The sequence below is a fragment of the Carassius auratus genome, chromosome 20, assembly GCF_003368295.1.
Source record: "Carassius auratus strain Wakin chromosome 20, ASM336829v1, whole genome shotgun sequence".
NCBI lineage: Eukaryota > Metazoa > Chordata > Actinopteri > Cypriniformes > Cyprinidae > Carassius > Carassius auratus.
Genome location: NC_039262.1, coordinates 28,449,816 through 28,477,187, shown reverse-complemented (window position 1 = coordinate 28,477,187; position 27,372 = coordinate 28,449,816). Strand labels below are relative to the sequence as shown.

The 27,372-nt window shown below is 42.4% G+C and overlaps 1 protein-coding gene across 3 annotated transcripts in view; it reads left to right on the top strand.

The window, feature by feature from the left end:
* scara5 (scavenger receptor class A, member 5 (putative)) overlaps positions 1-27,372 on the top strand; it is a 179,000-nt gene that overhangs the window by 45,574 nt on the left and 106,054 nt on the right. For 2 of the 3 annotated variants that reach the window (XM_026195068.1, XM_026195065.1), the window contains exon 3: positions 19,581-19,712. The exons of the other annotated variant lie outside the window; for it this stretch is intronic. In XM_026195068.1, coding sequence (XP_026050853.1) covers positions 19,581-19,712 — 132 coding nt within the window. The remainder of the gene's footprint in view (positions 1-19,580; positions 19,713-27,372) is intronic. 3 annotated transcript variants of the gene reach the window in all.

The window sequence follows — 27,372 nt, the reverse complement described above, 5'->3', positions numbered from 1 at the left end:
GGAATCGATCGCTCTCAGGGGCAGGGAGTTAGTGGTATTCCTCTGGCTCTCAAGAGCTGCTGCCAGACTCTTGAGGACCTGGTTGTGTCTCCAGGTGTAACGACCTTGTGTGAGGCAGGTCTTACAACCGGCCAAGATGTGCTTAAGAGTTGCTGGAGTTGGGCAGAGGGCACAAGTAGGGTCCTCGCCATACCACTGGTTGAGGTTTTTTGGAGATGGGAGCACATCATAGGTGGCTCTGATGATGAAGCTGATGTTGCTTGCCTCCATTTCCCAGAGCTCCCTCCAGCTAAGCTTTCTCCTCTCCAGACCTTCCCACCTCATCCATTGTCCCTGTCTGACAAGAGAGACAGCCTTTGCGCTTCTTTCCGTCTCCTCCTGACGACGAACCTCCTCGACCACCATTTTCCTCCTTTCTGATGTTGAGGCCTTACGCCAAGTTGGCTTACTTGCCGTAAGGCCAAAGCCTCCTCTTCCCAACTGGACATGCCCTACAATGTCACTGTGCTTCAGGGCTGAGGTAGCTTGCTGCACCGCGTCAGATGGTGTCCATTTCCGTCCGGTTACCAGGAGTGGAACGGCATTGCTGATGTTCTGGTCTCTGGAGTCCTTCAAAGTCATCTGGAGTCTCACTTTAGAACACTTGTACTCTTCGGTGAGGCTTGTGATAGGCAGTTCAAGGACCCCTTTGCCATAGAGGCTGATGTTAGTCAGACAGCGTGGGACGCCGAGCCATTTCTTGATGTATGAAGTCATGGTTCGCTCCATCTTCTCCACCGTTGTTATTGGGAGCTCATAAACAGTGAGTGGCCACATTACCTGAGGGAGAAGTCCAAATTGCAGGCACCAGAGCTTGAGCTTCCCTGGCAGTAGGGTACTGTTAATGTCTTCCAGACTATTGGTAATGTCCTGCCTTACTTGCTGCACTTGGTCTTTGTCTCCGAGGCTTGCGTTGTACCATCTACCCAAGCTTTTGACAGGTTGCTCAGAAACTGTTGGTATTGGGTCATCACCAATACAGAACTTCACATTTTTAAGCTGTCCCTTAACTATTGAGATGCTTCGTGACTTGTTCGGTTTGATTTTCATCCGGGCCCACTTGATGTTCTCCTGCAGTTTACCAAGTAGCCGCCTGGTACATGCTGCAGTAGTGGTCAGAGTGGTCATGTCATCCATGTATGCTCGGATAGGTGGAAGGCGGATCCCGTTCTTAGTTCGCTCACCCCCCACCACCCATCTTGAAGCCCTGATGATGACCTCCATGGCCATTGTGAAGGCCAGGGGTGAGATTGTACAGCCTGCCATGATGCCTACTTCTACGCGCTGCCATGATGTTGTAAAGTCGGCTGTTGTAAAGCACAGTTGCAGGTCTTCGAAGTAGGCTTTTACTAAACTAGTGACAGATGATGGAACGTGGAAGAAGTTGAAGGATTCCCAGAGGAGGTTATGGGGAACTGATCCAAAGGCATTAGCCAGGTCAAGGAAGATGACATGGATGTCTCTTTTGTCTTTCTTCGCCGCTTGGATCTGATGCCAGATCATGCTGGTATGCTCCAAGCAACCAGAGAACCCAGGAATGCCGGCCTTCTGTACGGATGTATCAATGTACTTGTTCTTCTCCAGGTAGGTGGACAACCTCCGTGCTATCACGCTGAAAAAGATTTTTCCCTCAACGTTGAGAAGGCAGATTGGCCGGAATTGACCAATGTCTGTCGCATCCTTCTCCTTGGGAATTAGCACCCCTCCAGCCCTTCGCCACCCCTTAGGTATTATTCCCTTCTGCCACACTATCCTCATGAGCCTCCAAAGATAGCGTAGCACATCTGGTGCGTTCTTGTAGAGCTTATACGGTACTCCATTCGGCCCAGGGGCTGATGCTGATCTTGCGCGCCGTACTGTACTCTCTACCTCCTTCCATTTTGGAGGGCCAGTCTCCAGATTGAATTCGGGAGGTTGAATAGGTGGGATGTCATGTGGGATAACTATTTGTTCGTGCCTTTTTGGGTCATGGTTGCCCTTTTCCAGATGTTCTTCCAGTTCCTCCTTGGGAATTTTCAGGATTCCGCTTTTTTCCTTAGCGAAGAGATCTTTAACGAACTTGAAGGGGTTTTTGTAGAACCGTGTTCTTGTGTGTTCCTTCTTCTTGCGAAGTTTCCTCAGGTTCTCTGCTCTTCGCAAGGTTGCCAACCGACACTTGATGTCCCCCTGGAGTAGCATGAGACCCTCTCTCTCTGCATCAGAGGCCTTCTTCCACTGCTTTCTCAGCTGCCTTCTCTCTCTGACCAGAATTTCGATCTCTTGCTGCCTCCTGGATTTGGCTGGTGCTGATATTGCTTTGTTGCTTCTCCTAGCGTTTACTCCAAAGCGCTCTTCTCCATAGTGGTAGATGATGTCAACCATCCTTTCCAGCTTTTTCTCTGCTGTGCCCACTTGTTGCTCCAGGATTTTTGTCAGGTCGTTATTGATTATTTCCCACTCTCTCTTTTCAACAGCTTTGGGCCACTTCACACTCGGTCTGTGCCCTTTGATCTTTTCCTCCTTGGGAGGTCTCTGTGGTTGAGTGGGTTCCTCCACCGGCATTTCTGTGCTTGTATTATCCTCCTCAGGGACACTGGTACTGATGCTCTGCGAACTTTGGTTTTTATCCCGTCGCTGTGCTTCAATCGACTGATTTGACTGGTTGCTTCGTAGGAAGTACTGGTCAATGCGAGGCCCTTGTCTCTGCTCTTTCAAGCACCCTCTCTTTCCTTGGTGGGTCCTCAAGCCCCTGAATGATGTTATTTTCGCCCAGCCACAGGTGCACACTTGAAGAGAATGTCCAGCTGCTGCTGTGGTTGTCTCATGTGCCGTGTTCTTGCTCGTAGTCATGTCCGTTCCTGAGTCTGTAACCATGCTGTCAGTCATTGAGCCATCTTGCGCCCCCGCTCTCGCAGGCTCTGGGGGTATGTTCCTTTGTTCACTTTCTGTAGCATTTAGCGGGTGTCTCCAACAAACTGAAGCAGCGTCGGAGACTGCCGCCATGGGTAGCTAGCCCATGACAGCCCCAGTGGGGACTATTCCCTCCAGTCAGCAGTCTCTCCAAGCTGTCACACAGACTTTCCTATGTTGTCAGCTGTCCTTTCACAGCGGTCACTGGACAAGTCCAGATATTCAGAATAAAAAAAACACGGGACGTGATGTTAAACTGTCCATTGTGCCAATGGATGGTATGCACATGAGGTTTGCCTTGATGTTAAGAGTGGCGTGGGAGCTGTACCTCAGATATGGGAAAGATGTAAATTTGGGACACATCATCAGTAGTATCAGTAGAGATTGTTAAAAGTATGTAGCACACGCACTGTCAACTCAAGTGCCAGTGGATTAGAGACCTTCTCCCGCGAGATCCGACACAACATAGTGAAGCGTGTGGGACAAGACTTGATAGGCGAGTGCAGAGATGTATGTGTGTGCGGGATTTGTGAGAGTATAATGATTCAAGGGACTCCAGTAAAATATAAATATCCAAACATAAAATATCTAAAACAAAATAAATTGTTATTCATCTATTGCAGAAAAGCAACATGAAGTAATATAGAATATAAACAATCAGCACGCGCAAGTGTATGGAGAGTTTCTAATTACAGTAGGTTAGGACACGTGTTTGCAGCATTGAGCAATGCATTGCTGAAATTTTCATGCTAACGTTTCCTCTCATTATAACACACGAATTATAGACATTATAAAATATTAATTATGCATATATTTATTGTGTTATAACAGAGATTTGTGAGATTGCATGAACTGAGATCATAGGCTGAGGGTGAACCAACTCCAGGGTAAGGCTAAAAGCAGCCAAATGTATTAACAGGGTGGCCACCACTAACGAAAGCATGGCCACTCCTTTGGCCACCCCACTCAAGACTGCAGTTCTTGTCCATTTTTTTCTAGAATAGAAATGTATTTATTTAAATGCGGAACCACCGTATCGCTTTAGGCTATGACTGTCACGTTCGGCGTTACAGGAACGAGGCGAGAGAACCAAGTGCAGGTATGTTTCTTTAATAAGGGTAATCCAAACGGGTAAACAAGCCAAGCAGGGTCAAAACCAGAATATCCAAAACAAAACATAAACAGGAAACGAACACAGGGCAAGGCAAGGCAAGACAAGGCAAGATGGACATGTAACGCTCAGACATCAAACAAGGACTCCGTGACAAGGACAGAAACAACCCAGGTATTTAAAGACAGGTGCAAACGATGTAAGTGGAAACAGCTGAAAACAATGAACAGTGACGATAAGGGGAAGTGAGACCTCTAGTGGACACCCAGGGATACACAGACCAGACACTGTGACATTACCCCCCCTCTAAGGAGCAGCTACCAGATGCTCCTCAGACACACCAAACAAACCAAAAAGACCAGGTGGGAGGAGGACTGGAGGAGGTTCAGGGGGAGGGATGGAGGGCCAGACAAACTGAGGGGAACAGACAGAAACATAACCGAACTCAAGTACACAAAACAGAAGTCCATAAGGAACACCATATGGTGCCCACCAGGGCAGAGCAGAAGACCACCACAGCCTTGTGGTCAAGGCCAGAGCCCTCCAGGGCAGAGCGGAAGACCACCACGGCCTTGTGGTCAAAGCCAGAGCCCTCCAGGGCGGAGCGGAAGACCACCACGTCCTTGTGTTCGACGTCGGAGTCCCCCAGGGCGGAGCAGATGACCAGTACGCCCCCATGGTTGAGGCTGGAGTCCCCCAGGACGGAGCAGCAGACCACCCAGTGACTTGACTTGGCTCTGGAGGGTCATCGAACACCTGACTCGACTCCGGAGGGTCCACTGGCACCTGACTCGACTCCGGAGGGTCCACTGGCACCTGACTCGACTCCGGAGGGTCCACTGGCACCTGACTCGACTCCGGAGGGTCCACTGGAACCTGCCTCGACTCCGGAGAGTCCACCGGAACCTGACTCGACTCCGGAGAGTCGACTGGTACCTGACTCGACTCCGGAGAGTCCACGGGAATCTGACTCGACTCCGGAGAGTCCACGGGAACCTGACTCGACTCCGGAGAGTCCATGGGAATCTGACTCGACTCCGGAGAGTCCACCGGAACCTGACTCGACTCCGGAGAGTCCACCGGAACCTGACCTCGACTCTGGAGAGTCCACCGGAACCTGACTACACTCTGGACTGTCTGTGAAGACCTGAGGCGCCTCGGCTTCGGGCACTGCCTCTGGAACGGTCTCGGGCACCGCCTCGGCCTCCGGAACAGCATCGGGCACCGCCTCTGTATCGGGCACCACCTCGGTCTTTGGAACAGCATCGGGCACCACCTCGGCATCGGGCACCACCTCGGCCTCCGGAACAGCCTCAGGCACCACCACTCTGGAACAGCATCGGTCACCGCTTCGACCTCTGGAACAGCATCGAGCACCGCCTCGGTATCGGGCACCGCCTCGGCCTCTGGAACAGCCTCGGGCACCACCTCGGCCCCGGTATCGGGAGCGGCCTCGGGCACAGCATCGGCCTCCGTAACAGTCTCGGGCACCACCACGGGGACGGCAGCGGTCCACTCGGGAACTTCCTCCTGGACGTTCTCCAGGCCTTGAGGAACGGTAGCCGCCTGTCTCCTCGTCCTCCGCCCTCTATGATGGCGAGTCGGTGGCCCCTTGACTGGCGACTCAGCCATTGAGTCGGCCATCTTGTGCGGTGGCGCTGGGTTGGCGGCCATCTTCTGCTGTGGCTCTAAGCTGGTGCCCATCTTGTGCTGTAGGTCTAGGCTGGCGGCCATCTTGGGTTGTGGCGCTGGCTCAGCAGCTTTGACGTGAAAAGTCTTGGGAACTTCTAGGATCTGTGACAGCATGGAGAAATACTCCAAGAATGAGTCAGCGGCCATCTTGAATGTCGGGGCTGAGCTGGTGGCCATCTGGTACTATGGTGTAAGGCTGGCTTCCATCTTGCCTCGTGGTGCGGGGTTGGTGGCCATGGACTGCAGCGGCGCTGGGTTGGCCATCATGGGCAGTGGCGCCACCATGGCGGGCGTGCGCTTCTTCTCACCTCTCCGTCCGCCATGGTGAGACGGTGGCTCTGATCCATTCCATAGAAGCCCTGGATCGAAGGGAGGCCATGGTTGAGAGCGATGCCGAGTCTCCTCTCGACCACTCCCTCCTTGGCGACCTCCCCTGGTCCCCCGGAAAACCACCAGGCGAGTTCCCTCAAAACCGCCTCTCTCCCACTCTGAGGCTGGGGATGAGACATGGGCAGACATACCGCTGGTTCTCTGTGTGACGGATTCCTTTTGTCAGGTTCGGCCTTACAGGAACGGGGCGAGAGAACCAAGTGCAGGTATGTTTCTTTAATAAGGGTAATCCAAACGGTTAAACAAGCCAAGCAGGGTCAAAACCAGAATATCCAAAACAAAACATAAACAGGACACGAACACAGGGCAAGGCAAGGCAAGAGGTGACGGACATGTAACGCTCAGACATCAAACAAGGACTCCGTGACAAGGACAGAAACAACCCAGGTATTTAAAGACAGGTGCAAACGATGTAAGTGGAAACAGCTGAAAACAATGAACAGTGACAATAAGGGGAAGTGAGACCTCTAGTGGACACCCAGGGATACAAAGACCAGACACTGTGGCAATGACCACATCAAATGAGATAATTTTCAGACGCGCACTTGTGCTTCACCTCAGTGCAACGGCGGCACCAGGGGGGTCCTGGGGGGTCTCATGACCCTGCCAAAAAATGCCTTGACCCTCCATTTGACCCCCCACCCTCTTCCTGATTAAATATATATATATATATATATATATATATATATATATATCCGGGATAAATATTTTTTTAAAAATATCTTCAAACTACGCAGAACAATAATAAATAATAATTATTTAGACATTTATTCGTACACTGAACTGATGCTGGAGCTGGTGTTCAGGAGCTGATGATACTGCGCATGTGTGATTCAGTGTGAAGCAGACTGACTCACAGCTCGTCTGAACCAAACTGATTCTTTTGGTGATTGATTCTGAACTGATTCTGTGCTAATGTTATGAGCGCGGGTAAACCGAAGGCTTAAATGAAGGGCAGTCATCACCAATGACATTACATCGAGCACAAAAGAACCGGTGAACCGTTTTTTTTCTCAACTGTTTTTTTATTTTTTTTTATTAGAACTGTCTGAAAGAACCGGCTCACTTCATCACCTGCTCCTTTGCCCCTTAAGTGCCCTTTTGTCAAAGCAAAATTTCAAATTTCCTCAAATTTTTTTTTGTAATAACATTCCCTTTTGTGAATGCCTGCCCACGCCCAATCATAATATTAGTACAATTAATTAATAATAATTTAGCCGTAAATAAATTGACCAACATGATGACATTTCACCTGACGACGACGACCTCATCTGACCGGGATGATTCCTCACGCCGCACACGCATTTTTTAATTGCTAAAGGATATTTTCAACACCGTGGCAGCTGGTAAGTGGTGCTTATTCAGATTTTCTCATTCTCTGAATTATCATAATAAAAATAAAAAACTATTCAGAAATGAATTAAAATATAATTATATTTTAAATGTGACGCTTTTTTTCTTTAATAGCAACAGTGTTTACAACAGCAAGACCACTTTAGCCTGTAAACTCAATAATATCTCTCTGGAAATTCATGTAAAAATATCAATGTAAATAAAAAATGCACAATACACCTGACATCAAAGTGCAGTGTGAAGGATATGAATAACAAATGTAGCCTGTCATTTGTTTACATTGCAAAGGTGTTCAATTTTAGACAACAACAACTACAACAGTAATAATAATATTGATCACTATATTCCAGTGTATCAGTTTTTTATGTTTTGTAACAATATTTAAGGTGGACTTATTGATTAGGTGCAAGAGTAGTAGTGATGGTTAAAATAATAGATTAATGCTGAAATAGTAAATTGAGCCTTGTTCCTAGATGGACAGAGAGTGGAAAGTAATAGATCAAATGAGGAGATGGAGATAGAGGAAAAAAAGAGGGAAATGTAGAGGCACAAGTGAAAGAAAGAGAGCAGGGAACAGCAAGCCAGGAGACAGAGGCTGGTGAGAAAGAGGAAAATGTAGAGGCACAAGTGTTTTCTATAGTTTTTACTATAACCGCTGTTCTTAATTATTCTGTAGAACAGAGAAGAAAAAGCCATCAGGTTGGGACAATTTAAGACATTTCAGTTTCTAATCCCAGAGCTATTATTATTTTAAACTTAAAATTGTCTTCTCTTGTGTTTCTTTTTCAAAACTGCATCAAAGCATTTGCTATTGTATCAATACATAATCATCCATATCGATACGTGAATCAGCAAGGAATGCATCACAATATATTGCTGTATTGATATTTTGAATAGGGCCATTTAAAGCCTTTGTAATGGATATGCAGGTCATCGATTCATGGGTTCTGAACTAATGAATCAGGGTTCGTTGAATCTAAAACAATGCAAACCCAACACTTGTAGATTTTGAATTCAGGCATATAAACACAAGTCTTTCTAAACTAAATGCCTGGCCTGGCTCCAGCCTGGCTGGATTTAAATTATTCACGACACTGGACGAGACATTCCAAAGTCACGTGAGCAGCCTCAAAGGAGAAACGACCACATTCCTACACACACACACACACACACACACACACACACACACACACACACACACACACACACAAACTTTTCTTTATGCTCTTTATGTAAGCCCTTAATAATATGTATTTTTATTAGGTTTGTACTTTGCATAAAATGGTTAATCCTTGTTATGTGAGGAGTATAAGTTGCTAACTTATAAATTGGAAATGTTTCTCCTAACTTTAATGTTCTCAAATAGAATCATGAGTTGTAACCCTACCCCCTTAGCAGCTCATAAAACTTTATGATCCCACTGGGAAACAGAACAGGAAAAAGCCAGCCCACTGGCACCTTCTCTCAATGCATTCTAAACTGGTACCTTTTCTCAATGTATTCTAAAGGTATTAAGTATTGCTTTTTGGTGCATTAGATGTTTTCCATAATCAAAAATTGGAGTATCCACAATTTTATCGTGTGTTAATCTTTAAATGTGTGTAATTCTGCATTGAATGTAACGTTGTGTTTCTATCAGTTATATATGTAATTTTTGGTGTCTTTGGAATTGTCATGTTGTGACCCAACTATCCACCTATTTGAAAGGTGTGTGAAATGTATTAATCTGGAATTACGAACTTGCTAGAATATCACTGCTGAAATCTCATAAGACAGAATTTATTAGAGTGGGTGTTTCCCCAGAGACAATGGAACTTTTGTCACGGTAGGAAATCCATTGTTTCCTCCGTGTCATGTTTTGTGTTTGTATTTGTACTCCCGTAGTCTCCATGTGCTCGTTTGGGTTATTGTTGTCACCTGTGCGTTGATTGTCTCGCTCCAGCTGATCCTCATCTCCACTCAGCTACATATACTCACTCATCTCTCTGTCTGTTGTCAGATCCTCATTCATGTCTCCGCTTCCTAGTTGGATTACCGTCTCCCGTGTTCGTGTGCTGGACTGTGTTCGTGTTGTCGTCTTCGTGTCAGTGTTCCGGTCTGTTCCTGGTTTCATCCATTGACCGTCTTCACCTTCACCATCGACTTCACCATCCAGCTCTTCTCACGCCACCGTAGACCTTCTTTTCCATTGCCTACGTCCTGGACTCTGATATCAATAAACTTCTTCTGATTGCCTGCATTTGCTTCCTCCTCTTTTACGAGCCGTCACAGTAGGATCTGACCATCATGGAAGCAGCAGGCGATCGCTCCCCATCTCATCTGGAGGAATTTCTGCAGAGAGCCGTTGGTCGTATGGATCGCCAAGACAAGGCGATAGATGAGATGGGTCGAGCTTTCCAAGCAATGGTGACGAAGGTGTCCGAGCTCGCTCTCCAGGTTCAACATCAACAACAACCGCCACCCACTGCGCCTCCCACGCCACCCACACCGCCGATCGTCTCCGGGGGGATTTCCCAGTCCGAATCACACCTCCCCATCCCTGAGAAATATGCGGGTGAGCCAGAGTTTTGTCGATCATTTCTGTCTCATTGTTCTCTGCACTTCGCCCTGCAGCCCCGCACGTTTTACACCGAGGAAATGAAGGTGGCATTCGTCTTGTCACTACTGATGGGGAGGGCTGCCCTCTGGGGGACGGCGGTGTGGGAGAACCAAGACAGCTGCTGTGCCTCGTTCCACGCCCTTTCGGAGGAGATGAGACGGGTCTTCGACCGCTCCGTCGCCGGGAGGGAGGCGGCTAGACTTCTCACGGACCTACGTCAGGAAGACAGGTCCAGACGGAGGGGGAGAGCAGTTCTCGCGACCAGACCGGAGGCTCAGCGTCAGCGCTCAGAGGTTGCAGTCAGCCCACCTGGAGATCTTGAACCCATGCAGGTGGGGCGAGCTCGGCTCTCCCGGGAGGAGAGGATCAGGCGGAGATCCCTGGGACTGTGTTTATACTGCGGCAGCCAAGAACATCACATCCAGCGCTGTCCGGTAAAAGACCAAGCCCGATAGTAAAACGGAGGCTACTATCGGGTGGGATCTCTGCCAGGAAGACCTCATCTACATCGACACTCCTTCCGGTGAGTCTACGGTGGTCCACCCACGCACTCGATCATCACGCTTTGTTGGATTCTGGGGCCGAGGGTAGTTTCATGGACTTTAAGTTTGCTAGTAAGCTCAACATTCCTCTCACCTCCCTCAAACACCCCATTGCAGCTTTTGCACTCAACGGACACAGACTGCCAGTCATCACACAGACCACTTTACCTGTTTCTCTCATCACATCTGGCAACCATACGGAGGAGATTTCATTCTTCATCACGGACTCACCTCAATCTCCCATTGTTCTCGGTCACACCTGGCTCCAGAAACACAACCCCAGGATCGATTGGCGCCTCGGATCTGTGGTTAGCTGGAGCGAGGAGTGTCATTTGTCTTGTCTTTTGTCTGCTGGTGTTAATGTTTCTGAGTCTGTGTTTCAGGGGGAAGCAGTGGATTTGGCTAATGTGCCCGCGGAGTACCACGACCTGAAGGAGGTGTTCAGTAAGTCTCGTGCTGATTCTCTTCCTCCTCATCGTCCCTATGACTGTGCGATAGAGTTATTGCCAGGTACTTCTCCGCCTAAGGGCAAGTTATATTCTTTGTCTATTCCAGAGACGGCGGCCATGTAGAAATATATATCCAGTTCTCTAGCAACGGGGTTCATCCGCCCTTCTTCTTCTCCAGCGGGGGCGGGGTTCTTTTTTGTGGGAAAGAAGGACAGATCCTTGCGACCTTGCATTGACTACCGAGGGCTGAACAATATAACGGTAAAGAATACCTATCCTTTGCCGCTTATGTCTTCAGCTTTTGAGAGGTTGCAGGGAGCGTCCGTTTTCACTAAATTGGACTTACGTAATGCTTATCATTTGGTCCGCATCAGGGAGGGGGATGAGTGGAAGACTGCCTTTAACACCCCTAGAGGCCATTTTGAGTACTGCGTGATGCCTTTCGGGCTAACAAACTCGCCGGCAGTCTTCCAAGCACTCGTTAATGACGTGTTGCGAGACATGGTCGATCTGTTCATATATGTTTACCTGGATGACATATTGATTTTTTCTTCGTCTCTCCAGGAACACATGCAACACGTACGACGAGTGCTTCTGCGGTTGCTAGAGAATGGATTTTTTGTCAAGGCGGAGAAATGCGTTTTTCATGCACAGTCTGTTTCTTTTCTAGGACACATCATTTCGACTGAGGGTGTTCGCATGGATCCTGAGAAAGTTAAGGCTGTGGTAAATTGGCCATCCCCAGAGTCTCGCAAGGCCCTGCAGAGATTTCTGGGCTTCGCCAATTTTTACCGGTTTTTCATTCGCAATTTCAGCCAACTAGCCGCTCCTCTGACCGCCTTGACCTCCCCTAGTTTGACGAGCAGGTGGTCAGACGCAGCCGAGGCTGCGTTTGCCAAACTGAGAAGCTGCTTTGTTTCAGCTCCCATTCTCGTCACTCCTGATCGCTCACGTCAATTCATAGTGGAGGTCGACGCGTCAGAGGTGGGGGTAGGAGCAGTGTTGTCCCAACGCGCATCCTCAGACGGAAAGGTGCATCCTTGTGCGTATTATTCTCACCGTTTATCTCCTGCGGAAGTTAATTATGACAATCGAGAGTTGTTGGCAGTCAAACTTGCACTGGAAGAATGGCGTCACTGGCTTGAAGGGTCGGGTGTACCTTTCATTGTATGGACGGACCATAAGAATCTCGAATACATTAGAACCGCCAAAAGACTTAACTCCAGGCAGGCTCGGTGGGCATTGTTTTTCGGTCGTTTCGATTTTACACTTTCTTACCGGCCGGGTTCCAAAAACATCAAACCCGATGCTTTATCCCGTCTTTTTGAGCGTTCCGATCGTACTGCTACTCCCGAGCCCATTTTACCGGGGACCATCATTATCTCCGCGCTCAGATGGGAGGTCGAATCAAAGGTGTTGACTGCCTTAGAAGGGGTAACGCCCCCGGCTCGTTGCCCACCGAACCGATTGTTTGTGCCGGAGGGGTTACGGTCAGACGTTCTCCAGTGGGGTCATTGTTCCAGTGTTGCTTGTCACCCAGGGGTTAGTAGAACTAGGTTTCTAGTCAAGCAACGATTTTGGTGGCCTGGTATGGCTCGTGACGTCCACGACTTCGTCTTGGCTTGTTCAGTTTGCGCTATTGGGACTTCCAATGGACCTCCAGATGGGTTACTCTTACCGCTGTCTGTCCCTTCGAGACCCTGGTCCCACATTTCGCTAGATTTCATCCGCCCTCCCGCCCTCTAAGGGCAATACGGTGATTTTAACCGTAGTGGACCGGTTCTCGAAGGCGACTCATTTTATTCCCTTGCCCAAATTACCATCAGCCAAGGAAACAGCGGTAGCTGTCATTGACCACGTCTTCCGTATACATGGCCTTCCGACAGACGTGGTTTCTGACAGGGGTCCCCAATTTGTGTCCAAATTTTGGCGAGAGTTTTGTAAATTGTTAGGAGCGACTGTTAGTCTTTCTTCCGGGTTCCATCCCCAGAGCAATGGTCAAACCGAGCGAGCCAATCAGGATGTCGAAAGGGTTTTGCGATGTTTGGCTTCCAATAATCCTTCGTCCTGGTGTCAGCAACTCTCAATTGTGGAGTACGCACACAGTTCTTTGCCAGTGTCATCTACGGGCATGTCTCCATTTAAGTGTAGTTTAGGGTACCAACCACCTAATTTTGTCAGTACGGAATCCGAGGTTTCGGTCCCCTCCGCACACGCACTAGTCCAGAGGTGTCACCGCACCTGGACCAGAGCTCGCAGAGCTCTGCTCCAGGCTAGGTCGCGCACCAAGGCTAAGGCCGATCGCCACCGGTCGAAGCCTCCCCGTTACGTCGTCGGTCAAAGAGTGTGGCTTTCAACCCAGAATATTCCTATGCGTTCCGTTTCGAATAAGCTTGCTCCTAAATTTATTGGCCCGTTTTCTGTTACCAAAATCATTAATCCGGTAACAGTGCGTCTTAGCCTTCCTCCGGCGTACAGGAGGGTTCATCCCGTGTTCCATGTGTCCAAAATTAAACCGGTGATTTTTTCCCGTCTTAACCCGCCTGCCCCGGTTCCCCCCCCCCGCCTCGTATCGTTAATGGGGAAACCACATATTTGGTTAATCGTATTCTGGACTCTAGACGGAGGGGACGCGGATTTCAGTACTTGGTGGATTGGGAAGGTTACGGTCCGGAGGAGAGAAGGTGGGTTCCTGCTCGGGACATACTGGATCACCGCCTTATTGATGATTACAATCTACAGGTAAAGCAGGCTGGGAACGTCAGGTGACGTCCTAGGGGAGGGGGTACTGTCACGGTAGGAAATCCATTGTTTCCTCCGTGTCATGTTTTGTGTTTGTATTTGTACTCCCGTAGTCTCTATGTGCTCGTTTGGGTTATTGTTGTCACCTGTGCATTGATTGTCTCGCTCCAGCTGATCCTCATCTCCACTCAGCTACATATACTCACTCATCTCTCTGTCTGTTGTCAGATCCTCATTCATGTCTCCGCTTCCTAGTTGGATTACTGTCTCCCGTGTTCGTGTGCTGGACTGTGTTCGTGTTGTCGTCTTCGTGTCAGTGTTCCGGTCTGTTCCTGGTTTCATCCATTGACCGTCTTCACCTTCACCATCGACTTCACCATCCAGCTCTTCTCACGCCACCGTAGACCTTCTTTTCCATTGCCTACATCCTGGACTCTGATATCAATAAACTTCTTCTGATTGCCTGCATTTGCTTCCTCCTCTTTTAGGAGCCGTCACAACTTTTTCCCGCTTCAGATCGCGGACGTTCATTGGTTGTTCACGCGAACAGAGGCGTGAACTATTCAAGCCATAAGAGCTGACCCAGGAAGTTCCTCCCCCTCTTCTCCTCTTCTCCTTTTCACTTCTCCTGTGGTCCCAGTCTGGTCCCTCTCAGCACGGCGGCTGAGAGAACAGTCGTTCTCATGGCTCCTTCGGGAGCTTTCATCTCAGTTGTTTTCGTTTCTTTTCCTTACTAAGTTTATTCACCTATTCGCCTCTCCACATGAGGAAGACGAATTCTGAAACATTGCTTTGTTGGACCTTTCAAATACAGCGCGAATCCGCAGCAACCCCCTGAAGACACGAAAGAACAAAGGACGCCACTCACACTGTTCACACGCACGCTGTTCTGTCGAGTCCCAAATTGCTTTTGCCTAACACGCTCCGTTATGAGTCAATGAAATGTCTGATCTTTAGCTACAAGCTTTGACTTTCAGTAACTAAATTTCATAATGATAGGATAATGTTTTCATGGCCAGAGAATATTTTTCCTTGAATAATAAGAAGTGATAACTTTATTGAAAATTGATAAGTTAATCTTACGGCCGTTTGCTGGACAAACCACTGTTTGATTTGCGGTAATTTACAGTAAGAGATATCACTATAATTGATATGAAAAATGGAATATTGACATATTAATGAGTAAATTACAGTGCCTTGTAATGAGTTATTGATATATGCAATTGAGCTATTTTTCATCTTCAATAATTTGAATGTAACTGTCATATGAGATATATACAGTCATGCCCACAAATATTGGCACCCTTGGCAAATATGATCAAAAAAGGCTGTGAAAATTCATCTGAATTGTTAATCCTTTTTACTTTTTATTTAAAAAAATTCACAAGAATGTATCCTTTCATTGGATAATAAGAATTTAAAATGGGGGGAAATATTATGAAATAAATGTTTTTCTCTAATACACATTGGCCACAATTAAGGACACCCTTTTATTAAATTATTTTTTAAACCTCCATTTGCCAGTTTAACAGCTCAAAACTGTCTCCTATAATGCCTGATGAGGTTAGAGAACACCTGACAAGAGATCAGAGACCATTCCTTCATCCAGAATCACTCCAGACCCTTCAGATTCCCAGCTTCTCCTCTTCAGTTCACTCCTCTCATTTTCTGTAGGGTTCAGGTCAGAGGACTGGAATGGCTCTAGCAGAAGTTTGGTTTTGAGCTCAGTGACCCATTTCGGTGTTGTTTTTGAGGTTTGTGTTTGGATTATTGTGCGGTTGAATGATCCAAACATGGCCCATTATAAGATTTCTAACAGAGTCAGTCACTTTTTGATTTTTTATCTGTTGGTATTTGATAGAATCCATGATGCCATGTGTCTACACAAGATGTCCAGGACCTCCAGCAGAAATATAGGCCCACAACATCAAAAATACAGCTGTATATTTCATTGTACACATGGGGTACATTTTATCCCTGTTTTCACCAAACCCATCTTGAGTGTTTACTGCTAAAAAGCTCATTTTTAGTTTAATCTGATCATAGAAGCCAGTCCCATTTTAAGTTCCAGTCGTGTCTGATAACTGAATATGCTTTAGTTTGTTTTTGGATGAGCTAGGAAATTTTTCTTGAAACCCTCCCAAACAACATGTGTTGATGTAGGTTCTGTTTGACAATTTTTTTAAAGGTTTTCTGAACCAGAAACTCAACTATTTTCTGCAATTCTCCAGCTGTGATCCTTGGAGAGTCTTTAGCCACTCAAACTGACCTCCTCACCATGCATTAGGACGATATAGACACACGTCCTCTTCCAGGCAGTTTTCTAACATTTTCTGTTGATTGGAAATTCTTAATTATTGTCCTGATGGAGGAAATGGGAATTGTCTAAATAAAAAATCAAAAGGATTAACAATGCAGATGAATTTTCACAGCCTTTTTTTATCATATTTGCCAAGGGTGCCAATATGTATGGGCATGACTGTAGATTAATCATATTCCTGATTAATTATTCAAATTCCCTATATATCATTTGAGTTAATTATTATGTACAACCCAGTGCGGCTACACCTCCATTTGCCCCTTTTATACTTTGAGCACCTGCCCCTCCAAAGGTCTCTGCATGGCCCTGCTCGAACGGAGTGTCAGCCATTTGTGGATTAATGCTTATTGGTGACACGAACCATTTAAAGGATGAATTTTGAGATTTTATGTTTTCAAGTGATATATAACTTCTAAAATGTGATAGAGAAAAAGGCAACAAGGAAGTCTTTTTTTTAAATAAAGGTAAAAACTCCTTTTGTAATGTAGATTTCTCAGGGTGCACTCTTGTCATAAATTAATCTATTACTTTTCCTACATAATTTTTAACAATAATACCTTTCCATCGATATATAGTTTTTCAAGATTAGATTAGATTTGATTGTAATATAGTATAGTCAACGTAGGCGTCCCGTATACGGGACGGGGTGACATTTAACAGGTTGAAGTGCCAACCCTTTAAAGTTTGAGCATATTGTTTGCAAACTGCAATTGATTAATTAATTAAAAACAAAGTAGTTGATATGCTTTGTTGTTTTTGTTGTTTAGTAGCAGTAATATGCCGTTATTAGCATGTCCAGTTATTTGTTGGTTTTCATTAGACCCCCCATTGCCCCCCCAATCAAAATTGTCTGGAGCTGCCTCAGCGTCAGGCGTGAATCGAACGAGCATGGAAAAGCTACAGCAGCCAAATGAGCTTCAGTAGAACAACTGTGAACTGTGGGTCTGATGAGATATTGTTAGACTATTTGTCAGTAAAACACACTTCCCTGTCCCATCAGCCATTTTACTGTGCTCACAGTGCACACTCTTCAACAGTACACAGATATGTGGCGCACGCTCTATATCACTTTAAGCATAGGCTACATACCTCGTTCTGTCATCAGCTAAGTCATGAAATCACCAAAAAGGTGATTAAAACTGCAAACTGCATGTACACAGCACACAAGAACATCTCTCAAATGCATATATTAAAATATATTCTGCAATTCCAGATTAGCCTACCATATAAGGCAAAGATGATATGTATTTTTTTTTTTTTTTTGTAATTTAATGCACAAATAAATGTGAGCACAGTGAACTTATACTAGAAAATATGCTAAAATTAAAACATTTAAATGCATAACATTTTGCATTTATGACTGTTGACCGGCGTTTTTCAAATTCTATCATCACTAAGCATGCCTCATCCAGGAGTATGCAATGTTGGAGAGCAAGCATTTGGGAGTTTCTAGAAGCTGAATAGACAATAAAGCTATAGTGAGCCCCTTTATTAAAATACCTGAAGGTGAGGAATAATAAAAAAAATTGTCATATTCACCCAGTATTGCTTGACCTAATTTAGAAATATCTCAATTACAGTTAAGTAGAAATTAATTGTGCTCAGTGTTTTAGGTACTTAAACAGTTAAGTACATTATAATCAAACATATTTTTATATTGAAATAATGGAGATTTATGTGCTACCCCAGACTGGTTGCTGACCCTCCCTGGCCACCCCATACAAACATCCTGGCTCCACTACTGTGTATTTAACATCATAAGCACGTCTTTTTTGGCAAGAACCAGACATTGGTGTCATGTAGGGTAAATCATTTTTTTTTTAATGGGACATAATTTTTATTTAATAATAACGTCAGAAATGTATATGTGTATGTTTCCTTTCCACGATTATTTCAAACAGCAAATAAATTATATATAGGTGACTATCACTAACATTGATGTATTGCGAGTTTAAGCACTTTATTCTGTTAAGTTATTCTTATTAGTTTAAGTTATTCTTATAGTTATTGTTTGGCAGATTTTCTCAAAAAAACAAAACAAAACTATCGTTATAATCATTAAAGCTGTATAAATTGTGAAATAAATCTCTTACTTTGTTCATACATCTGCGCTTTGTTGTTTATGATGAGGGAATTCGCAAGAGTCCAGAATTCAGTCATTAAATGTGCACATGCTCAACAAAACTGATGAGTTTCAACGAGGACTCATCTGAACGCTTCTGTTTTGCTATTGCATTCCTAATTTCAACAGAATTTTGTGTGATTGGTTAAAATGTGAAGCACTGTAAAAACGCCTAAAATAAAATATGGCGCAACAAGAGAAGATCTTAATTTAATGCTGTATTCGACACGGTCTATTCATATTCACTTTGTTAGCAACAGATGTAATAGATAATATTTGTTTGTGCAGGTACGTTTTTTGTCCAATTAAGTGGTATTTTGTCCCAAGTCCCCATACGTGGCCGCAGCCTTACACACGCTCCGCCTACAACTGAGATGCCTTTTAGAGATTATAAATGGAGCGCTCTTTGCTTGTATTCTGCTAAACCATGCATGCAGCAGCCACTTGCTTTAGTTAAAAATCATAGTGTTCTGTGAATATTGATGCTTTAATAACAATTTTTATCAGGAACATGTATGTATTTCACAAATTTCATAGAGGAAAAAGTAATGTAACTAGTAATGTAACTAATTACTCTTGAAATAAAGTAATCAGAACAGTAACGTGATTACTTTTAAAAGGAGTAATCAGTAATCAGTAATTTGATTACATTTTCAGAATAACTTGCCCAACACTGGCAGTCAGCATTTGAAACCCTCCCATTTTGGCGAGCTGAACTACCATTTGTTCAGGTTTTCAGAAGAAACATAAGTGTGTTAAATGCAACGCTCATTCCCTTATCTCAGGGAACTGATGTTACATTAGTAACCGGGGGCGTTATTTGTAGAGTTATTTTACTGATTAATAGATTAACTCACTTCTTAACTGATCAACATTATAAAGTTACTGGACTGAATTAAATCAACATTTAACAGATTCAAGCTGAATAACAACACTACTCTCTTCATTTGAGATGATTATTACTGAATTGTTCATCTTTACACAGTTAAATTAAATAAACATTTTATAGATATTTCATATTAAATCATCTTGAGTTTCACTCTAAACCAGGGGTAGGCAAGTTAGTTCCTAGAAAGCTGCAGTCCTGCAGAGTTCAGCTCCATCCCTGAAAAAAAAACCTTTACCTGCCTGTAGCCTTAGTAATCCTGAAGACATTGAGGAGCTTATTCTGGTGTGTTTGATTAGGGTTGAATCTGAACTCTGCAGGACTGCGGCTCTCTAGGACCGAATTTGCCTACCTCTGCTCTAAACTGTATTTACCTTCCTAGTTCCTGATTTAAAATCTGTGTTTCTTTTATAGACTTTGTGTTGATGCGTTTTTATCTTTCACAGTAGGTTCAGCAAAGGGCAGGAGAAAAACTAATAATTGCTGTTGTCAATTGGATTCCTTCTCTGCAATCAAATATGCCATTGTGTCCCTTTATATTCTGGTACTGCTCACCATATTTGGCCTCTCCATAGCAGGTAGGCATGTTTTATTTTTCTCTCGTTGTCATTGTCTCTGTCTTAAACCTTACATATTTGTTGGGCCGAATGCTTTTCCACATGTTGGTCTCATTATTTGACATTTAGCTTTAACATAATTTTATACTTTATTTAACTCATTATTTATTCTAATCAGGCAGACTGGTTCTTTCTTAACCCTTGTGGATTGTTCAAATTGACTACCCTTTCGGTATGTTCTGGATGAAAACATCCACTCAATTAAACTGCTGTAAAAATGTATCACATTCATATTTAATTTAAATTTTTTTTTTTGCATAAATCTGTTAATCAACTTCAGTCCTGATCAAAACTACCAAATGCTTTTTAAAAATCCAAGATTTTAACTCTTTAATTGCCAAGTTCATAAATTATGTCACTGATTTGGGGTGGGGGGGGGGGGTTGGGGGGCACACAAAATTACTTATTTTCAATTTAAAAGTAATTGTGGCTGGATTTTTTTTTTTTTTATAACAGTCTTGGGCATGTCAAAGATTGGTAGCAACATTGGCTTTGATGCATTTTTAGTTTTTGCGCAGCATTAAATTTAAAAATTTTCTCCACAATTTGTTGTTGGTGGCTGTTTTTGCCCCATTGACTTCCATTATAACTAAATTTTTTGATTGCAAAGCCATGACACCATATAATCATGCATTCTTGATTGTTTGTGGTTTTCCCTTTTGGGAAGAGGCAAAATTTATTATTTTTACAGTCGATCACTAGGTGGGACCATTAACCCTTTAGATAGGCCTGTGCAAAAAAAAGGTTAGTTTTCTGACTTGTATATGAAGCTATATGGAGTATAACAGCATATTATATTATGTGTGTATGTGTGTGTGTGTGTGTGAGAAAGAGAGCGAGAATGCGTGTGAGAGAGACCTTTGTGCACTTACCTTGATGTATTTAAAAAACAAAACAATGTACACCTCAGCTCTCAGAAATACATGGAGTAAACAAAAGTGTATTTATGCACCTTCTGCCTTTTAATGATGGTGAAAGTATTCGGTTGTTAAGTGATGACGTAAGAAGCGCTGTTTCCGAGTCCAGGCCTCAACTCGCTTCAGTTGAAAATACGACCTCAGCAGCTGTTTATGAGCACTGTTTATTCATATTGATAATTTAAGTTACGATATACACTACAGTCTCCGTGCTCACAGCGTCCCAAACACAAATAATTTTTATATATATTTTTTTATATTTATATTTTCATTGTCTGGCTATCTGGGACTTCGGTATGGAGTTAAAGGTTAATATTATAACTTTTTCGCTAGTATTCTATCACATTGTGAGTTTATATTAGCACCTTTTGTTGTTTTCTCGTGGTAACTGATGGAAACGTTTGGACACGGAAGCGCTGCTACGTGACGTCAGACGTCAGGGGAAGTCGTGGCCTAATGGTTAGAGGGTTGGACTCCCAATCGAAGGGTTGTGGGTTCTAGTCTCGGGCCGGACGGAATTGTGGGTGGGGGGAGTGCATGTACAGTTCTCTCTCCACCTTCAATACCACGACTTAGGTGCCCTTGAGCAAGGCATCGAACCCCCAACTGCTCCCCGGGCGCCGCAGCATAAATGGCTGCCCACTGCTCCGGGTGTGTGCTCACAGTGTGTGTGTGTGTTCACTGCTCTGTGTGTGTGCATTTCGGATGGGTTAAATGCAGAGCACAAATTCTGAGTATGGGTCACCATACTTGGCTGAATGTCACTTCACTTCACTTCACTTAACTGGCGAATAGACTAAACAAAAGCAAAGTATGTGGATTTAAACAATTGCATGCCATCGTGCTGGTCATGTAATGGTGAGAAGAGCAGCAAGCAACACGAGAAAGGGCTTGACTTGTACCAAAGTTTTAGAAATGATTATGTAGCTTGACCCCTCCAGCGAGCTGCAGCTTATTTGAAGTTGGTATTGCATTTTGGTTCATAATACATTATGTTCATAAATTTGATGCAAAGTAGATTTTTTTTTACAGGATTTTAAGGTTTTAAACTGGATTTACTATCAAGAAAAGATGAGCATTTCACATATAGGCCATCTGTACTTTTCACCATCAAAAGGCAGCAGGTGCATAAACACACTTCTTTTTTTATTGTTTACTCCATGTAGTTCTGAGAGCATGAGGTGCATATTTGGATTTTTCAGATACTGTACATCAAGGTAAGTGCACAAAGGTCTCTCTCACACCCCCCATGCCCAAGACTGTGATAAAAGGTAAAAAAAAAAAAAATCCAGTCCACAATCACTTCTTATATTGAAAATATGTAATTGTGTGTGTTTTTTTCCCCAAATCAGTGACATTGTTTATAAACTTGGTCATTAAAGAGTTAAAATCTTGGAATTTTTTTAACATTTAGAAGTTTTGATCAGGACTGAGGTTGATTAATAGGTTTATGCAAACAAAAATTGAAAAAAATATTTATCTGATACATTTTTACAGCAGTCTAATTTAGTGGATGTTTTCATCCACAAACTTACCGAAAGGGTAATGAATTTGCCCACAGTGTACCGTTGAGTTTTTGAAAATTTCAATTTCAAGCATTTTCCCTAAAGATTTGTCACCAAAAATCATTGCATTAGCTCAAACACAGAGAAAGTTGTGGCCAAAATAAGACTCAACTTTACCCCCTAGTGGACGAAAACGTCCCCAACAATGCATAAGGGTTAAAATAAATACACAAAAAATACAATATTAAAGTGAAAAAAAGTGACGTGACACACGCACACACACACACGCTGCGGGGCCCAGGGAGCAGTTGGGGGTTCGACGCCTTGCTCAAGGGCACCTAAGTCGACGCTAACCGTCAGGCCACAACTTCCCCTTAAATATTTAGACTTATTTGATTAAAAAAAGTTCTATGTATTTTTGGCAATATAATTGAATGAGTTTTGACATGGAATGAATTTTTTTAATTAAATGGATTATAATAGCTCCACTTGCAATGTTAGTCAATATGCTAGTCATTTAATTGCTGTTTTTGTTACTGTAGATTTAATATGTCAATGGCATCACATGTGAAATAGTGTTTGAGAAACCTTGTGACAGTAATGTAACAGTAACATAACTTCTGCAGGTGTTATAAGAAATAGACAAATTTATATATATATATAAATATCAAATCAAATCAAAATTTATTTATAGAGCACTTTTTAAAAATGACTATTGTTTTCCAAAGTGATGTACAAGCATGATCAAAGTAAAATAATTTTACACATAACAAACAATAACACTAACCAAATACATAAACATCTGCCATGCTGCATTAAATGCCAGAGCATAAAAATAAGATTTAAGACTGGATTTTAAAAAAAACAAGTGATTGGCACTGTCTAACATATAGAGGCAAGTTATTCCAAAGCTTTGTGGATGCAAAAGAAAAAGCCTGGTCACCCCTGCTTTTCAGTCTTGTTTGAGGTACAACATAGAGTAAGCAGTCAGCAGACCTAAGTGCTCTTGATGAATCATGCGGTTGTATTAAATCAGAAAGCTAACTTGGTCCATTTAATGACTTATAAACTAAAACTGAAACCTTTAAAATCAATTCTAAAACAAACAGGAAGCAAATGAAGAGAAGCCAATATTGGTGTAATTTGTTTGTGCTTGCGTGTCCCTTTTAACAGATGAGCAACAGCATTTTCTACCATCTGTAAATGTGTCAGGATCATGGACTTGTTTCTACGTGTGTTTTCCCAGCTACTATTGTGGTTTAACCCTGTGCTTTAACCATTAACCCTCTGAGGTCTAGAGTGTTTTGGTGCATGGAGAAGTTTTTACATTTGTGTTTTTTTTCAGTTGCTTCTAAACATATACATGGCTAAAGTCTGAAAACACTGTATTCAGTACAAACTGGGCAACAATGATATGTAAATAGCATGCATGTACTTGATATTGTGTTTTTGAGAAAACATACATGTTTAGTGAAAAACTACAATTTTGAAGTCACTGAAATAAGGTCATAAAACACATACAAAGCGTTTGTTCACAAGACTTTCAAACCTTAATCTTTTAGCATAGAATTTTTGCTTCAAAACGGTGTGATCAAAACGGTGCGAAAATAATCTTTTTTAATCCCTCAAATAAAACAATAGATTGATTAAACTTTTCTAAGACACTTTTTGTCTCAAATGGGTATATGCGAGGAGGCATGAATGACCATGTTTATTAGTGTCATTTACACCTGAGAAGACAAAGGCCTGCATAATGAGCCTTTCAGTCAGATGTGTGGCTGAGAGGTAAGAGTTACAAGAAAGAATGTAAGTACAAAATAAATGTATGTATTTCTATGGTTGTAGTTTACTTAGAATATATTTATCCCACAAAATAACTTGAGATTCACTTGCAAGTTCAGTTAAACAGTTTATTAGGAACAATCAAAACAGACTTTCGAAGCTGAATTTTTAGCATCATCACATGTGATCCTTCAGAAATCATTCTAATATTCTGATTTTCTACTCAAAAAATATTTATTATTATTATTGTAATTATTATTATTATTATTAACATTGAAAAGATCTGAGTATAATTTATTCATTTTTTGATTAATAGAAAGTTCAGAAGAACAGCATTGTTTGTAACATGATTATTGTATTTATCATTACGTGTGTGCTAAATAAAAGTTTTAATTTCTATATATACTGACTCCAAGCTTTTGAATGGTATATTGTATATTGTTACTCTTGGAGTAAAGGTGCGGACACACTAGCCTTTGAAAGTGCGAAATTATTTCGGACGCTGCTGTGAATATGGGTGGGAGCAAGATATAAAGGTTTCCCCTTAGTTATCACAACATGGCTTAATCTGTGCTTTTACTGTTTATTTGGCAATGGCGTCGAAAGCGTCTTATTATATTGTACTCTGTCCCTCTCTCTCTATAAATATATACACACTAAACAAAAAAAAAATATAGAATGTGTTCTCATTCAAATGTGCCATCTGTTCCTGTTTCCATTGACACTGCGAACCATGCAGCTTCTTTTTTTATTATCTTTTAAATATGTATTATATAAAATAGGATGCTGCCCTACGGCTAAAATTAGTACTTCATTTTTTAAAATCTGTACAGAGAGGTCACGCAGTGACGTATCGATAATCTACTGGTCACACGACTTGAATGAAACTTTATGTATTTTGGATCAAATAAATGCAGGCTTGGTGAGCAGAAGAAAATTCTTTACAAAAACATGAAAATTCTTACTGTTCAGAAGATTTTGACTGGTATTGTGTCATGCTGAAATATATAAATGATCAAATTCCCCATGATTAGTATTATTATCATAGTATTATCATTATATTTTTATTATCATTAAAACCATATTAGATTACTGTGATGTTGAACAAATGCAATAAATGATAATGAGCATAATATTGACAGCTTTGTACCGCCAGTCTGACAAGTGGGTCTGTGACCAGTAGGGTTAATGGGCCAGATGGCTGCTTGCCTGTGCTGGATTACCTTGACCCCTGTTGCAAAGTTGTGTGTATTTGCTGCATTGATTATGTGCTTTTGTTGCTGAGGTGTTTTTCCTGTTGTCATACTGTACTCCCAAAGGAGCATTGTCTGGGTGTTGGTTTCTTCTCCTCACTTCCCCAATGTTATGCTGTACCCTTCTTCCCTCGTACTGTATTTTGTTGCCTTGTACCCAAATGTGCATTGACAATAAAGTTGAATCTAATCTAAGATAGATAGTACACATAGGCGTACACTTTATTGGCTGAATAACTGGCGCAAAGATGACGCATTAGCTCAGTCTGCAGGTAGAGATGAAAGCGGCAAGAGAAAAGGTGAAGACTGGGGAGCAACGGCGCTGTTTTTGGTAAAACATGATGATGACTTCATTAAGTGTTGTTTTATAGAAAACTCTTTTCAAAAAGAGTTTTCGTTTTGTATAAATTGTATCTTAATTTAATACTTAACAGTGTTCCTGTAGCTCAATTGGTAGAGCATTGCGCTATTAAGCGCACGGTTGGGTTCGATTCCGCGGGAATACATGATAGATAAAAGATAAAAGCATCTGCTAAAAGCATAAATTTAATTTTAATTTTAATTTTGATCAATGTTTTATCAATCAATTGCCCATATTTAATAAATAAGAAGCAAATATATAGCAGACAATGTAATAAGGCACCGGCATGATCACTTGCATTGCATTTGAGAAATATAGGCTATATATTACAAAAAGCTTGAAATGTCTACTTTTAAATGAAAATATTAAAACTACAATAAATAGGCTACTCTCTGATTATGTAATCCATATGAAATTAAATGTCCGCATTGTCAACTTCATCTTTGCAGTGACACAGAAAACACTAGTTTATGACTAAACAATTAAATGTCTCCTTGCTAATTTAGACACATTAATAATCATTACTTTAACAGGATCTTTGTGGCAAGCTTTATGCGTGCTGTCATAACGCTTATTATTGTGTAGGCTATAGCCTATTTAGTAATTAAATTAATAGAAAGGGGCGATTTGTCCACGAATGGCTTAAATGAACAACTACTAGTCAACTAGAAAAAAAAAAAATTGTCTATGGCAGCCCATATTCCAAATATATTCAAACCAGCAGGCCATTCTGGGTTGAGCAAGCACCCAACGGAATGAGTGAGCCAGGGATGTAGTGGAGGCTAAACGCACGTAAACGCCATTTACGCACCTCCCAAAATCGGAAATAGCATTTACCCACCTCCAAAGTGCGTTTATCCACCTCTAAATTGAGTTTATCCACCTCTAAATAGCCTACAGTTCCTATGACATTTTTAAATTAAGCATATGTCGTTTTAGTTTCATATTGTTCATTTTTAGTTTCATAGGTTGTTTGTTGTTAAAGATGAAGTCTTTCATATTGCGCTGCAACTTGTCAGTGTTGACCAATTGCTTGCGGTGTTGCCAGTAGTAGTGGGAAGTTCGGATCATTTTACTGACTTGGATATTTGAGTCTCGTTCAGCAAAATGAACTAATCTTTTCTCTTCCCGTCTCTATTGAACTAACAGGAAGAATAAAAAACTCGGACCTCACCTGTCGATTCAGAACATATATGTTGTGTTATCCGCATGTGTAGTCAACACAAAATGAACGAATCATTCTCTTAGACAACTGCACTAAACAAGGCAGAAATATTTATAAGCGATGTAAAAGACTGTGCACGCTAAACATTAAGGTTACCATAGTAAACATGGTAAATATGACAGCTTGGATAAATCAGACGTAAGCTTTTTATTCTCTATCACAATTGTGTATTTATTAAGTAACATTTTATCTGTCGTCTCGTTTCGTGATTTTAGCTCCACGTTGCATATCATCAAAATATAATAATGATTTTTGTTCGGGAGCTTTTATAAAAATAGAGAGTCTGCACTGCTGATCATTTCGGAAAGATAACAGCTATAACACCAGCATTAAACACTTTTTTAAATAAATCAAGCTCAAAACTCTCTTTCAGTCAGCAGCGAGTCTTTGAAATAACTTGATCCAATGTGTAGGCCTATTATAATCACCATACAAGGCAGAAATATTTATAAGCGATGCAAAAGTCTGTGCAAGCTAGGCATTAACATTACCATAGTAAACATGGTAAATATGACCTTTGAGGAAATCAGACGTCAGCTTCGTATTCTCCTGTATTTTAGTAATGTATATCATCTGTT